Source organism: Antennarius striatus, chromosome 2 (assembly GCF_040054535.1).
Source record: "Antennarius striatus isolate MH-2024 chromosome 2, ASM4005453v1, whole genome shotgun sequence".
NCBI lineage: Eukaryota > Metazoa > Chordata > Actinopteri > Lophiiformes > Antennariidae > Antennarius > Antennarius striatus.
The window spans coordinates 15374516-15390409 of NC_090777.1; the positions used below are offsets into that span (position 1 = coordinate 15374516).

The 15894-nt window shown below is 41.0% G+C and overlaps 1 protein-coding gene across 3 annotated transcripts; it reads right to left on the minus strand.

Annotated features, from left to right (window-relative positions):
* Positions 1-837: 837 nt before the first annotated feature.
* Positions 838-10932, minus strand: xpc (xeroderma pigmentosum, complementation group C). Of its 3 annotated transcripts, none has more exons than XM_068331289.1 (14): positions 10618-10932; positions 9526-9819; positions 9250-9346; positions 8639-8723; positions 8398-8555; positions 7622-7742; positions 7425-7514; positions 6391-7239; positions 5561-5721; positions 4847-4928; positions 4126-4257; positions 3764-3933; positions 2254-2347; positions 838-2062 (listed from the first exon to the last, which is right to left on the minus strand). In XM_068331289.1, the coding sequence occupies exons 1-14, from the start codon at positions 10754-10756 to the stop codon at positions 1733-1735; spliced, it is 2802 nt and encodes a 933-aa protein (XP_068187390.1). In that variant the 5' UTR covers positions 10757-10932; the 3' UTR covers positions 838-1732. The 3 variants fall into 3 exon arrangements, 1 of the variants encoding a protein (XP_068187390.1); XR_011037831.1 differs by having other exon boundaries at positions 2014-2062; positions 2254-2881; positions 3668-3933; XR_011037832.1 differs by having other exon boundaries at positions 2017-2062; positions 3668-3933.
* Positions 10933-15894: the final 4962 nt, after the last annotated feature.

Sequence of the window (15894 nt, forward strand, 5' to 3'; positions counted from 1 at the left end):
ACAACCAGGATGTATCTATTAGCGTGTTCCAGGCTTTCATTGTTTGTATTAACTTTATTTCAAAGTGCGTAGTCCTCACTCCAAGATAAAAAATTAATAAAAAGTAAAGAACAACAAATAACACTCAGCAGACTGCATAGAGTTGCCGAGGCCCAGCACACTCCTTTAATTAAATCAACTCTTATCCAAAATCAAAATCAAAGCTGCAGGGCAACAGGCCAGACTGCCTCCTAAACCAACATTTTAAAATGTGCTGGATCCAGAGTTCCTCAATTGGGTCTTCACCACAGCACTCAATTAAGATTAGAATTAGGATTTAAACCTCCGCATTTGATGTTTTCCAATTTGAAGACATTCTACCTGTCAACCAAGGGCGCTAGAGGTTGGACTCTAACTGCAAGGGCAACAGCATCAAGAAGGAAACGCAAAGAGCTTTAGCGCTGGAGGCAGAAGACCAACACTTTATAAAGAGTTCATTACCATCTGCTGTGCTCCACCAGAGTCGCTTAATGCATAGGTGATTGGGTCTTGAATTTCTGAGGAAGATGCATCAGTATCAAATACAAAATGTTACTCTTAACAGTTAAGCTGCAATCGATATAAAATTAAATTCATGTTCTTAAAATATCGACACTTAAAAAAATTAGAAAATAAATTAGAATCATAAATTAGAAGTCATATAAACAAACCAGGGAGTCTTCTCTCTCTCTCTCTCTCTCACACACACACACACACACACACACACACACACACACACACACACACACACACACAAACACACTTTGTTCAAATGATACTGAAGAAAACGGAATGCAAATATTATTTATTGGTATTTAAACATGTTATAAAAATAAGATTCATAAAAAAGTTTTATATTACATGCCAGTACATTTATCTTCTTTGAACAAGTCATGTACACACACAACATGAAACAGTGATTTAAGTGTAAAAGACAGAACTGACTGTGAATAATGCAATGAAAACAAGTGATCATGCATTTTTTTTTATAACTAAACAGAAAAAATGTTTAGTTCTTCTGAGAAATGTTACCACAAATTTAGAGATTTTCATGTTTAAAATTTTCTATAGGAAAATCCTGCAAGCTAAAAATACTTTCAGTCATCCAGATTATTTTGTATCGTTCATGTTGTTCATGCTGTGTTGGTGCACAGGTTTTTTCTGTGTGTCGTTACCTGTGTCATTTCTGTGTGAAATGAATACTGTGCATATATTAATCAAACCAGCACCGTAGTGAAGTCCGCCTGAAGGCTCTTATAGAGTCACCTGTATCACAGGAGTCATTGTTCGATCAGTCTTAATGTCACCTCAAACACGAGACTATAAGACCACGTCCCTGTTCTCACATTCATATTGCTTTTGTTCTCGCCAAGTAAACATTGTTGTGCCCTATGTGTGTTCCCTTCCCTTGGTACCTTGGCCTTAACTAAACCCAACAGTATGCAAAATGAACAATATGTGGCATGGCAATGCTGGGGAGAGTGAGAGTTGGTCTGATGATTCTAGTCACCACTGGTAGGATTAGATAAAACCTGAGATCACTTCACAAAAAGTTACTTTCTCCTCTTTCTCTCAAGCCCACTAGACGAATAAAGTCTTCTGCCGTTAAGCAATAATTACATCTCCGTTAGAAACTCTTAGGAGTTACCAGCTGAGTTCAGAATGTAATAAACTTGTTTTAACCACACTTGAGTTTTCTGTGAGATCGCCAGCATTAAACTTTCTCAAAGGGGAACAAATGTTTTTCTTGTCCTCTCTTTTCTCGTTTGGTTCTTTTCTTCTTCAGTCCACTAACTCTCCCTTCATTCTCCTCTGCTTGTCTGTTCTGGGGCCAGGACATGGCCAGGGTTTCAGAAGCAGTCTTAGCTCCATGACTTCCACCTTCATCCGCCTCCTCATCAGAAGAAAGCACGTTGGTCTCTTCTCCTTTAGCGAGACTATTCAGTGCCTGGTTCTTCTTGCTGTAGCGCTGCTTAAGCTTCTCTCTGATAAGGAGACCCTTCACCAACAGTGTCCAGTTGGAGTTTGCCCGCTTTTCTCTTTTCTACAATGGGAGGAGAAAAAAAGGCTCATATGGTTTTCAATACAGTATTTTTCCTCTAACATAAAAGCTGATTAATAGTAACTACATTTCTCAAAATAAGATTTTAACTTTTTAGTTCAAAACAAAATCCATACAACGGTACTGTAATGTCAGCTGATAAGTCAGGTTGACACAGTTAAATACAAACACACCTCTTTTTCCTTCTGTTTTTGAAGCTCTTGTTCTTCCACCCAGGCTGCTCGGAGAATCTCCTCATGCTCTTCACACACAATGTAACCATCAGTCCTGAAACACACCCATCCAACCCAGATTAAAAAAGAAAATGGAATGCTCTCCAAGATGTTAATAAAACAGAGGTGATATGTCTGGCTCGGGATTTCATCACTGGCCTCTGGGATTCAGCCAGTAATGGAGTCCAGAGCCAGGCAAACCTCCAGTGAGAGGATTCATGTATGACTTCACCATAACAAACTCTTGCCATGGCCAGGCAGGGTGGGCCTAAAAACACAAAGGGACTCGGTATCAATGGCAAGGATGTCACTGAAGCCGAATAAGTCAAAGATGATAATGATACGGAGACGTCAAGTGACCCACAAATGTGAGGTTAAAAGGTCTTGGAGGAGGTCATCCCATCAGTCCAGGAAAATCCCTTCAGGTGCCAGTGAAAGCAGCATAATGAGCTTCTCAGAGACAGAAGCACCTTAGCCAATGCTGAACGGAAGACAAATGAAAGGCTGACGACGACTGAAAGAGCAAGATTGCAGAAGTACTGGAAAGGTCTGCTACCAAGACTGACGCTCTGCATCATACTGAAGACGTCTATGGAAGGAGTGGAGAGAGGAGTGAAGAATAGAACAGAGTCAATCCCAGCTTGACATTAGTTGGGTTCCTAGATCCAGTCAGCTGCAGCTCCCCCTTTTATCAGTGGGGGGAGAATTCAAGGTTTGTACCTGTGTATGGAGACTCATGTAATGAGAATGCTGAAAGTGTGGATCCTAGGCTGTGGGTCTCCAGTTCAGACCTGTACCCTGCTCAACTTGTATGTCAAGCAAGAATGGGACAGAATTCCACTTCCAAATTCAAACCAGACATGAGCCTATCGCAGCTTTTTTTTTTTTTAAAAGCCAGCTGGGATAGGCTCCAGCTCCCCGTGACCTGCTACGGCGGATACAGTGGCGGTACATGAAAATGACTGAATATTGCAATCATCAAATTCAGAGGTATCATATATTTATGAAAAATACATAAAAGTTTATCATACATTTGGTACCTTATTAAACTGCATTTACAATTCAAATCACTGTTATTTATTGACATTTATAAGGTTCTTTTTAAAGTCATAAATGTCCTGTCAAGAGATTATATAAAGACCTCGTGGTGCTCATGACTGATTATTTTAAGCATTGACATGATATCAAGCAACAAAATAACAAGAAAAAAACTGTTCCTCAGGCGTTGGGTTAATATTTCTTGACACAACAACTCTAAATATTTTTTCCTTTTCTTAGGATGTTTCAGATGAGATGTTTTTTCACAAGTTATCCTGCAACAATAAAAGTAACTGTGTCTAAAAGCAAAAATTTAGACACAAAGAATCCAACTCACTGGAGACTGGGAGGGACATGCTCCTGCACTGACCACACACTTCCTGGTGTTTATTTGATGCTTTATTAGCTGGAGATGTACTGAGTGTTGTCTTACACGGCGTGCGAGTAGCCTCCGTGGAAATCAAAGCCTGTGACTGCAGAGGCAGCGTCGACATCCAGCTTTTTGGCCACGCGGTGCAGGTTGGGCAGCCTCAGGTGAACACACCCAACTGGTAGCATACAGGGTTTAAACAGGTACACATTACCAAAGTCATTCCGGGGAACCTGAAAGCAGGAGACAAGAGACTTGTAACATACAGTATATTTCGCATTATTTTTCACATCTTTCAGTTTTACATCTTAATTTTTTGGTTGTTTATACAACCTAGGGCCCATTTCTCTGCTGTGTCTCCAACTTTAAGGCTACAGGGATCTTATTTTCTTTCAGTAACCACTCCTGTTCACAGAGACAGGTACCTTCCCATCCACAGCTATCGGTGGCTGATACTCCTCAGTTTGCCATTCTCCAAAGAGAGGAAGGTCATTCTCATCCTTCCGCTCAGACATCATCCTGGCCTTACGGGAACGATTAGAGAAGCCCTTTACCATCTAAAAGGGAGACACAGTGGTATAGCGTTACATACAATAAATAATTAGAAAAAATTAACGCCTTTAAGTTTCAGATCCAGAGGCAATAATGACTGCATCATTCTATTCAGTAATTCCCTGTTTAAATCTGGAGAGACTGTGGAAATACTATCGAGAAGTAACTTAATCTTTTCAGTGTCTTAGAAAGAATAATGGTCTCTAACCAGGCGTGAAAGAAGATGCGTGTCTTGAGTTAAGGACGTCCTCACAAAGAAGCGGTTACATAGACCCTTCTTCCTGTCAACACTTACAGCAATTGTTTGGCCAAAAATTCATGCTGGTGATTGCATTCAGTTTTCAACGTTCACATCCACCAGACCTCATCTACATAAATGTTAGAAAGGATTGTTGAAGGGTTTTGATTTCCATTTAAATGAACAGATTATGGCCACTTTCATTTCGTGACCAAATGTTCCTCTTTTTTTGGTCAAGTCACGCATTGTGCAGATTAAGACCTCTAACATGACTAGAGAAGATTTAAGGAGAACAAACACTGACAAACTAAAAGCCTAGGATTGAAAACAAACAAGCAACAAGTATTGTCTCTTACCTTGTACGGTTCCTCTCCTAGTCTGACAGTTCGTGCTTCTTTCAGCCAAGTGTCTTTGGAATGGAGGGTGTGAACACAGTCCCTGAGGAGAGAGATGATTTAACATTAGATTTAACAACTAAACAACAGTCCTCATTCGTTCAAGATTGGCTTGCGCCCAGTGCACACTTCCTTCCTTCTGGATTGTATTCAAATATGCATTTCAAGTGTGAAAGTGTGAACAATTTCCAAACAAACATTAGCAATCAAAAAGAGCAAAAGACATAATTTGCTGTGAGCTGAGGTGTCAACACAACACCCTCAAGCACACAACACCAAAGATGGTATGAGAGCACCACCAGGAGGATATGGATGCTCACATGAGCAAATACAGGTCAGCTTCTAGCTCGCACATCAGACCAATCAGGTTTGTCCTTGAGAGGCCAAGAAGTCCAGATCAGACTTCATAATGAAGTACGTTAGTTTGAAGTACACAGGAAGGACGTAGTGATTAAATGATCAATGACATCATAAAATTATTCCATAACACTACAAATAGTGCATGCTGTTCCTCCTGCATCAAAATATACTACTTGACTTCAGCAGGTCACTTATTTCTTTTTTGTACTTCAAATGCAACATTAAAAAAGCATTCACTCAGGGGCTAAAAGAAAATATAGCATCTTGATTCAAATAGACTCACAACTAAGAGTTTTATTTTTTTGTTTCTCTCACCTGGAGTAAACTGGCTCTCCTCTACAATATCCCAGAACGGTGGCTGTCCCAGGATATATGGCTTCATATTTCAGCAGGTGTCTCTTTAAGGCGTACAGTGGGTGATTCTTATACTCAGCCACTGAGATCGGCAGTGGCTTGTTCACTAGCTTGTTCTGCAGCTATGTGATCAAAAAAACAGACAGATGTTAAATCAACAATAAATAAAACAGAAATCTCTTTTTCCACAAAATCAGAACCTTTTATCTGTGCCCTATATCATTTTAGTTCTGTGAAAGCACACACACCTCCAAGAGACTCTGCTTCTGTAGGCTTTGGATATTATTATTTAACATAGTACATCATTTAAGTGATAAAACCAGACATTAAAAACGTCCGTGTGTTGATAACGAACAAAGCAATCGCAGGAAGTAAAACATAAAAATTTTCCCACTGATTTGTTTGATCAGCATTTAACAGAACCACTGCGTAAAAAGTCTTCAGTGACAAACTAAATGACATTGGTGTCTTTATCAAGTGGTGAGCAAATATCCATCTAAAATCCCCTCATTTTTGATTATTTACTGTTCATGGACTTTTTAGACAATAATTTAAACCAGCAAGAAATAAATGAAATAAAATGAGATTTTGAAATGAAACTTTTTAACAATAGCAGCTGGAATTAAAGGACAACTTCACAGGCAAGACAAAGGCTGCGAAATGAGCTGAAAAGGGGAGACATGGAATAAAACCTAATAATACATGTCTATGAAATATGAAGAATAATTAGCTTTAGTCATATGTATAAAAAAATAGATCCTTAGCTGTTGACAGCTGTCCATCTGTCTCACCTCTTTGTCTTCCTTTATGTCCCTCTCGTCCTCAGGTCCAAGGAATGGCTCAAGCATTTCCTGCCACCATTCCTCATCCACACGCCTCTTCCTGGACAAAGTCATCCAGGTGGGGTCATATTTCCTCCCCAAGTCTTTTAAAAATCCATCCCCATCCACTGACACCACGTATGTCACTGGTGCTGTTGCATTCTGGGAGCAGAGGGAAGGCAACCCGACCCCGTGCTCCACATCCACACAAATCCAGGAAGAGGCATTTTCAATATATACCTCCAGCCACTCATCAGCTCCAGAGCCCTCCTTCTTTTTCTTGCTCCTGTGCTTTAATCCATTGCTCACTGCTTCTTTACCCTCATTATCATCTCCCTCCTCTTCCTCCTGCTTTACCTGTTTCTTCCCACCACTCCTCCTCACTGTGGTAGTGGTATTTTTTCGTTTGGTCACTTTTGCTTTGTTCTTTCCTTTCCAATTTCCGTTCTTTGAAGATTTAGCTCCACTCTCTGAATCTGCACTATCATCATCCTCAGTGGTCATCTGAAAGTCTTCATCGCTAAGTCCCTCATCTACATTTTCCACTTCACTGCTGCTGTCCTCCTTGTAGCTAACTTTTGAGGCTATGCTGCGGCGTTTCGAGTTCTTTGGCCTCTGTCCTCCTGATGCTAAAGCCTTCTCCTCAACCTCCTCCTTTATTTCTGACCTCTTTGCTCTCTTTCCTCCTCTTTCCACTTTGGTTTTCCCTCCTCCTGCTGGTCTTTTGGTGCCTGGAGACACCTTTGACTCAGGGGGGCTGGTCTTAGGGTTTTTCTGGTATGTGTTGCTCTTTCCTGGAGCACCAGCACCTCCTTTGCTCTAGAGAAAGAATTTGTAGATTAGAAGAGATGTTTTTCCTCCCACTGATGAGCTTTCTTGATACACTCTTCAAAACATTAACAGAAGAGTATGGACCGTTGTGGATGAAATAATAAGTAAAAAGTAAAAGGTTAAAATAGTTAATTAAAAGTTAAAAATTGCTTAGTATCCTTCAATGGGAGTACCTTGGAAGGGTGGGGTTTGAGGGGAACTGGTTGCAATGAAAGAACCAATCGGCAGAAGAGCTGCAGAGATCTCAACACCAGCAGGAAGAGCTGCATAAAACATAAACCACTGAAGTATTTTATAACATCCAATTTATTATAACTTTGTATGTTCAACATAATGCAATCTACTTTATTAGAGGGACTAGGATACTAACATGAGTCATCTCCTGGTGGTTACGAGCCGACAGACTGGCCAGCCGTCTTTCCATCAGAGCCCTGAGGTCTGGACTCTCCTCATAAGGGAGGCTGGGGTTGATGGTGAATGTTGCTCTAAACCTGGAAAAGCACAAATTTTAGGATTGGATGGAATCAGAATTTAGAAATAAAGCTGTATTTACACCAAACCAGTCACTAAAAAGGTAAAGAGGTAAAGATGATTACTCTAGAACAGAGGAAGACCACACAGCATAATAGCTGTTCTCAAAAGGCCAGATGTAACTTAGAAATGTAACTAAATGTAACTCAATGTAATGTAACATAAATGTAACTACTCCTTAATGTTAAATAACGCTGAATTTATTATTTATTCAAGTCACAAAAATTACAGTTACACAGAAAAACATGTTTGCTTGATTCTCTGTTACAACCTACTGTATATCCTTTTACTGTAATTTGTCAGGTTATGAAACCCAAAAAACTCCCATCAATCAAGGATCAAACTATCCAAGTGAATAAATGAAAACAACATCAAACACAAGTTAGGACATTAACTTTGTTCAAAACATTTGGTCAAAGTTAAAATGGGCTGAATTACTGCATTGTGGGAAATGTAGTTAGTCAAAGCACACTTTTTCGAAACTTTGACCTTTTATGCTCTCGTGGGCCACATAAAATTATATGGCGGGCCACATTTGTCAAACCGTGCCATGTGTTTGACACATGTGTTCTGGAACCTCACATTACATGCATTTCCTATTTCATAAACCCTTACCATTTAAGCAGTCCGGACAGGTAGTTCTGGTTGATGCGTTCCTTGGAAACCAGAGCGAAGTGAGTGGGCAGGAGCGACAGAGTGATGGCCAGCAGGTCCGGTTCACTGCACAGACGGTTGCGGAACATCCCACTGGCAATCAGGCACATGAGGTGAACCTGGGAGACCACACAAGGTTTGCAGTGATCACAAACCTCTGAGGTGATTTCATATGAAATGTAAGATTAAAAAGTGTTTTCACTTTGTGTGTGTCCACCAGCAGGTCCTTCTTGTATCGGTTCACCATCCGCCTCAGATAGGTCTCAAACTCTGCCTGCCTCTTCTTCCTTGCCAATGAGTGATTACAATTAGATGAAAGCAGACAACAAAGCTCCAAAGTGTATGACCGCACACAAAACTGCAAATCAAAATGCTAATCAAATGAACATCTAAACCAACACACAGTGGGCACTAAAGTGGGCACTAAAAACACAAAAGGTTCTGTAAAGCATCGAGCTGGAAGACGACAGATACTGCGGACGGGGCCCACGTCCTTGTAGGAATCAATCTAAGACAAAATGATTTTATTTTTGATTCTCCTGCAGATGGGGCGGGTTATGTCTAGCACTCCTGTCAATCAATCTCATTGTTACATCATGATGGAGGCTGAATTTATGTATTTTATTATTTATGTATTAATTTCAGGACATTTTTATACTCCTGGATGTTTTTCTAGATGCAGTATTACAGTTGATACAGGACTTGTTAATCAGATTCTAGGAGTTGGTAGGGTTAGGGGGACCACTATGTACATGTAGAGACCCGAAAAACATGTTTTTCATAATAGGGTCCCTTTAACGCATAAATACTTACTTTTTCCTGACTTCTGGAGTCTCGATCTCTATCTCTACCGGCTGAGAGGGCAGCGCAGGCTCTGGTAATTCAACTGGACCCAGCGGCTCCTTCAGTTCTGATCAAAACACACACATGCAAATATTTCTCCAGTTGTCAGACTTTTAATGAAGCAGGTTTCACCGGTGAAATTAGTATTCTCCCAGTTCTTCCATTGGTATTTACAAATGAAGACATTTTTGAAATATTATCAGGCATAATAATCTTAACACTGCTTTCTGGTGAACCACAGATTACCTTCAACTTCCTCCCAATCATCCTCGTCTTCTTCACTGTCCTCCTCCTCTTCCTCTTTCCCTGTTCTCTCGGCATTCACGACGACAACAGGTGCAGCTGAGGTTACCATCTCAAAGTCCTCCTCACTGTCTGGCTCCTCCTCTTTCACTGGTGACTGAAAGTATTTACTGGTTTTTGCAGCAGCAGTGGTTGTTGTGGTAGAAGGGGCATTCTTGACTGTCCATTTTGTAGAAGAACGCCGTTTGGGTATGACCTTCCTCTCAAGCTTATCCTCTTCCTCTTTAATATCCCTACCTTGAAGAAGAGACACAAAGAAATAGTTGCTAGCTGATTGATTCTGAAAATGACGGCTTTCTACCTCTTCTTTCTTGACTTACTCAGTTGAAAAACTATAGATTAAGGGCATTGTATATTTGTGTGTGTGTGTGTATATATATATATATATATATATATATATATATATATATATATGCATGCATGCATTTGATTAACAAAGTTACTAGTGTGTGCCGGATTATTTACACCACTGTTGACCTTCTAAATTATGAATTATAAAAACTGCACATTGAAATCACTAGTATTGGGGAACTCACAAAACAATTGTGTGAATTGCCACTTAGTTTAACATAATATCAGCATCCATCCATCCACATAATGTTCCAATGATTATTCCACTGTTAAAAGACACTTCATACTGACTTTGGTTTTGCATGAGGAGTTTGACACAATGAAGAGGAACCGGCAAAACAAACGCACCGTATTTAACCCATCATTTTGTTTGCATTCTACATTTGTACGGTAATAAATCGCACTATATCACGCCTTCTGTTACATGTACATCATTAACGTGTTATGGTTAATGTTACTGATCAGTAATGTATCAACTGAATAGGTCTTAATATATAATCCAAGACTGATGCAGTGATGACATTCATCAATCCAATGTTTTCAGATGAACCACAGGAGTTCACAGAGAAAAATAAACGCATTACAATAGAAGGGGTTACATAGTCATTACCTGGCCCTCCTATAGTTCCCGGTACTGCATCCCATCACTTTTCAGGGACGACAAGAGGACCAGTCCTCACTTACCGGTGTCTCTCTCTAGTCCTTTGCTGGTCACACCTGCAGGCTTCATCCTCTGTCTGCCTCCGCTGCTCGTTGCCTTCTTCACCTGCTTCAGTTTGTTGGCATCGGCCGCTGTCTGCGCACACGCTTCGTGTTTGGCCATGCTGTCTCTCCTCTACTCTCAGATACACTCAAATAACTTCCGGTCACTTTGGTTTCTGAACCAAAGCAGCGGCGGGAGTCCCTCCGCTGTCCACGCGGTGTTGCGTAAAGGCAGGAAATCAGTAGTTATTCAACGTTTCACACAGACGCTTTTGTAACATATACCCCACACGGGGTTTGTTATGGGGGGGGGGCATTGCGTGACGTCACATCCGCTCTGTCTTCTTCGTCGCTTATAACGCAGTAGTGCTAAAAAAAAAAAAGCGACTTATCGCTTTAAACCTACCAAAAACTCAAAATCACTCATTATTTCAGCGTGTAAAGAGCTTTCATTCCTATCGCTGATATTATCATAACCGAATCGGAGATTGTGTGCGTGTCTCTACGGTGGCGTATTTATGTAATGTCACTATTTGGACACTAGGAGGCGCTGTCGTGATGTATCAGGAACTAAGACGCATTGCATGAGGAGACCAGACCAGTGTGTGTTTCCGTGTCCACAGTCATTGTCGATTTGAGGCTTGACAGGACTTTGCAGTGACACATTAACAATCTATTCATGCGGTTTTAAATAAAAGACACTCATTCTGTTAGTTGTACAACTATGTGACAGCAGAACAGTTGGATAATTTTTTTTTTAATTGACAGCCCTCATCTGGTGCCAAACAATGAGTTGGACTTTGTTGAACAACAGTTCTAGATTAACAAATCTAAAGACAGCTGTGGGAAAAATGTGATTTGATTAATCTGATTCAGTTCTTATTGTAAAGTGGATTTTTGTTGTTCCAAAAAACTGTTTTACAGAATATGTAGTTTCCTTCTTGCATATGAGTGGGCCATTCTCATGACTTGACTTACAGTACATGCATTCTCAGACGTACTACTACTTTATGACAATCTGCTGTAATTTTTAAGGAAAATGATAATGCTTAATATGATGGATTAGCTCAAGCAATCCATCTTAGTATTCATAACAAACTGTCTTAAATGGAAGCGTTGAATATATAAAGAATAAAGAAGAGATATAATACTACTGAAAAATAAAATAATGGTGCCATTTGCTCTGAAATAGAAAGTTTTGCCTCAACCAATGCAAAATTTCTATGAAAGTCTCTATAGAGATGAAGGTATGACACATGACATTGTTTCTCATACAGAATTTAAAAAGAAGTGACAGAATATAATTTTTAAGAACTTCATATTTATTATACATCAGTGACTTGTGTCACATTGCATTGCATTTTTTTAAACATTAAGCGTGCCTTGAAGAAAATGTTGAATGCTATTCTCAGGCAAATAAGAAAGGCACATATTCATGGAGTCTTGGACACATTTAGCTTCAGTATGATGACAAATGGATCCACAATGTGCACAGGAGCCAACTCTTGTGAGCTATCTGGCAAAATCATCTGGTTTAGCAGCCAGATCTGAAAACAAGCAGTCACAAGTAGATTTCTAATGGTTACACCAATGGAGATCTGAAGCAGATATAACAGATTTAAGACTTTTTGTTATGTTCTATTATCCACATAACTAGTAAGAGTGTAACAGTTAAAGTTTTTTTTTTCTGCTTATGATGAACAACACATCCTCTATCAGTGTCCTCCTCACTGATATAATTTGCTTCTGTTATGAAGGTATGATAACTATTTTCTTTAGAGGATCACAGTCCCTCAGTCTAATCAATTTAACAATTAGAATCAATTTGATTCACATTCCATACCATGGGATTAAGATGGTGTTTTCTTAATATGTAACAATCATTTCCAGAGAATGTCTATACTTTCCACCAAGTGCATGCTGGGATTCTGTCTTTTTTCCACAGGAACTGAATTCGAATTAATAGGGCAAAAGAGCATGACTGAATGAATTCTCTGTCTTGTCTTTTGCGACTTGTCTGTGTGATACCTCTGTGATGAGTTCTGCCTCTTCAGTTTAAATCAATTCAGTTTATTTCAGTTCAATTTAACTTTCATTCTACTCTGATGTGATCGGTATTGATCATTTTGGGATTCTGTGGCAGATGTGTGTTTCACTTCAGAGAGTTGCCTGTCAGCTGATACAGTCAGATAGCTTCAGACTGACTCGCTGCAGTCGGGGCCTGATGAGAATGGGCAACCATTAGTGTTCCTAATGTGTGAATATTCATCTGTCATACATGCATCCATCTACTGAATGCTACTGCAAAGATGAATGTACACTTATGCGTTCTGTGCATGTGCATCCATAATTCTGTGACTGTGTGGCAGGTTTTTTCGCTTCACACTCACTTGTATATGTGCATGAATTTATTGCTTCCAGTGAGCCTTGAGAGTTTGCGTATGCATTAGGTTGTGAGTGCATGTGCTGTATGTATATGTGTGAGATGACGGGGCTGGAGTCCATGGTCCAGTGCGCTGCACTCCAAGCGCGGTGCATGGCTTCCATCCCTATATGAGCCATCAGTACAGTCAGATAGGAATAAAAAGCCATACAGCGCACTGAGCATTGGGAAGACTGGATTTTAAGAGCTAAGGTGTGAGTCCACGTGTGCGCGCAGACACATGCACACACACACAGCGGGACGGTATCTGGAAAAGCATTAAAACAAAACCTTCTGGGGAGGACAAAACTGGAAAACAGAATAAAAGCAGAAGGACATTTGGAAAGCGGAAGGCAAGACTCTGCCCCGTATTCCATTTATACTGGGAATACAGCATCATACTGGACCAAGGACTGTTAGACAACCTGACCAGAGAACAAGTAGTGTGTGACTGAGAGGGCGAGCAGAAGAGGGTTCATGGAAGATGAATGATGCCATCAGGTGATGAAGTATGGAAACAAGTGTGACATTTACTCAGAAAGCACGGATACTGGGCTTTTATCTCCACTGTATTGTTACCAAGGCAGCTGGATTTCCAAATGTGCTGCTCCTGTACCTTGACTGTCAGTCAGAAAAACCCTGAATACAACGTGTAAGACCTTTTAATGGCGTGTCTTAGATGGTTCAGTCACTATGTAGGTTACAATATAGTGGTGTCCTTGCCTTTTCTCTTTGCATCTCGTATTTTCATCTCCTCGAGCTCAGGTTATGGTCCAGGTGCCTGTGGTAACAGAATAAACAGCTACAGATGGAAATGTTAAGAAGTGCGTGAAAAAAACACAATTCAAATCTAACTGATATCTCTATCATCTTTTCTTCACTTAATATTCCATACAAAAAAACTCATATTCAGAATTTTATATCCTTTCTGATGAGCACTTTCTCTCAAGAGATAGATGAGAAAAGATTCCACCATTGCCATCCACATTAAAAAAAAAAAAGATTACCAGGCATTTGGTGTTGGTATAAATCTAAATGTTGTGGGTAAACTCATCCAGGAATGAGAGCTCTGTGGCACCTGATGCCGCAAGTACAACCAGACCGAAAGACGTTGATCAAACCCGTTTCTAAAAACCTGTCAGTGGAGATTTTCCGTTTCACGGAACAACGAACTAGTTTTGGTTTAGTCTAGGTTCACATGCAGCGCCAACTTGCTCCTGACACATACAGTATACAGCTGTTTCTGGAATATCCATGAATCAAATAACTAAAATAGTCTATGAATCGTAGTGGATACTGATGACATCAGAAGGACTTTTTATTTTGCATCATGTGAAATGTAAAAAAAAACCGCGCCATTCTGCGTAAAAGCGCCAGATGTCCCGATCAGACCTGTATGACTGCCCCCCTACAGAAGCTTCATGGGTGACTTGATGAGGACTGAGACTTTGTAAGTGACTACATTAAATATCCCGGGTCTACAGTGGCTCTGCTAGTATTTGCTTTCTACAGATATAAAGCATGAGAAATAATTCCTCTGGCGCCGTAAGAGGCTTCACAGCTTCACGGAGCGGATATGAAATAAATCCAATTACCGGCCTGTCAATCATGTTGTTAATTAGCCCGACTCCAGCAGACTAAGTGGCATCAAAGCTAAAGACTCAAAATAGACACGAAGAGAAACAGAAAAATCACAGAAAGCGCGAAAATTCTGGAAACAACTACCGCGAATAAATCAGACAGACGCTCCTTCACTCAACCTCTAGACGGGCTGCTGCTATTTCTGGATCGCCACAGACAGCTCATGACAAAAAAAAAAAAGACAATGATTAAAAAAAAAAAAAAAACCACGAAGAAGAAGCGAGGCATCCACGCATCCGTTCCGGGACACCGCGGGTCCCCCCTCCGCCTCTGTCCCCACTTTACGCTGCGTCCTGCGGCCACGCTGCCGGCTGATCCGAGCGAACAGGGTCCGACCTCAAACAGGTGGGCTTCCGTCCTGGTGCCTCCGAATGAGGCCTGAACAGTTGTCAAAAACAGCAGCCTGTCCCCTCCTGTCCTCCTGTCCTAAGAGAAGGAGTGATAATGCTGCTATCGCCGGTGGATATGTGGAGTTTGACCGCCCCTTTACGCATCTGTGGTATTTCCATTCAGCGACGGAGAGAAAGAGAGAGGGGGGGAGAGAGAGAGAGAGGGAGAGAGAGAGAGAGAGAGAGAGAGAGGGAGGGAGAGAGAGAGGGGGGGAGGGAGAGAGAGAGGGGGGAGAGAGGGAGAGAGAGAGAGAGGTGGGGAAGGAGACAGACTGAGAAGAGGTGGAGAAAGGAGGATAAGGGAAGGAGGTGTGTGACAAAAGCGCATGAGTGAGAAGGAAAAAAACGGATGACAGAAAGGGAAAAAAGCGAGGAGGGGGCATCATCATACCTGAACAGGAGACCTTTCACTGTGTGTGCGCGCGTGCGAGCGTGCGTGTGTGTGTGTGTGTGTGTGTGTGTGTGTGTGTGTGTGTGTGTGTGTGTGTGTGTGTGTGTGTGTGTGTGTGTGTGTGTGACAGAAAGAGGGAGAGGGAGAGAGAGTGAGGAAGCCCATGTCGCCTCAGTGATGTGCAGTGTTAATAAAAGCTGGGCAGAGGGAATGAATAGGGCTCTTTTTAGTCTCATTCAAATCCCACCAGAAAGCACTTTCATTCTGCTGATAAAGTAGAGAGACTGTGTGTGGTGGCACGTTTGAGCCGTGTAACTCTGTGTGTATGTGTGTGTGTGTGTCTGTGTGTGTGTATGTGTGTGTGTGTGTGTGTGTGTACATCTGCATCCCTGTGTGTTTGCCCTCTCTTCCCCATT

Coding starts and splice junctions, on each gene's coding strand:
- xpc (XM_068331289.1), bottom strand. CDS start 10,756: ATGGCCAAACACGAAGCGTGTGCGCAGACAGCGGCCGATGCCAACAAA. Junction 9,820..10,617: donor AGGACTAGAGAGAGACACCG/GTAAGTGAGGAC, acceptor CTCTTCTTCAAG/GTAGGGATATTAAAGAGGAA. Junction 7,515..7,621: donor ACCACCAGGAGATGACTCAT/GTTAGTATCCTA, acceptor TGTTTTATGCAG/CTCTTCCTGCTGGTGTTGAG.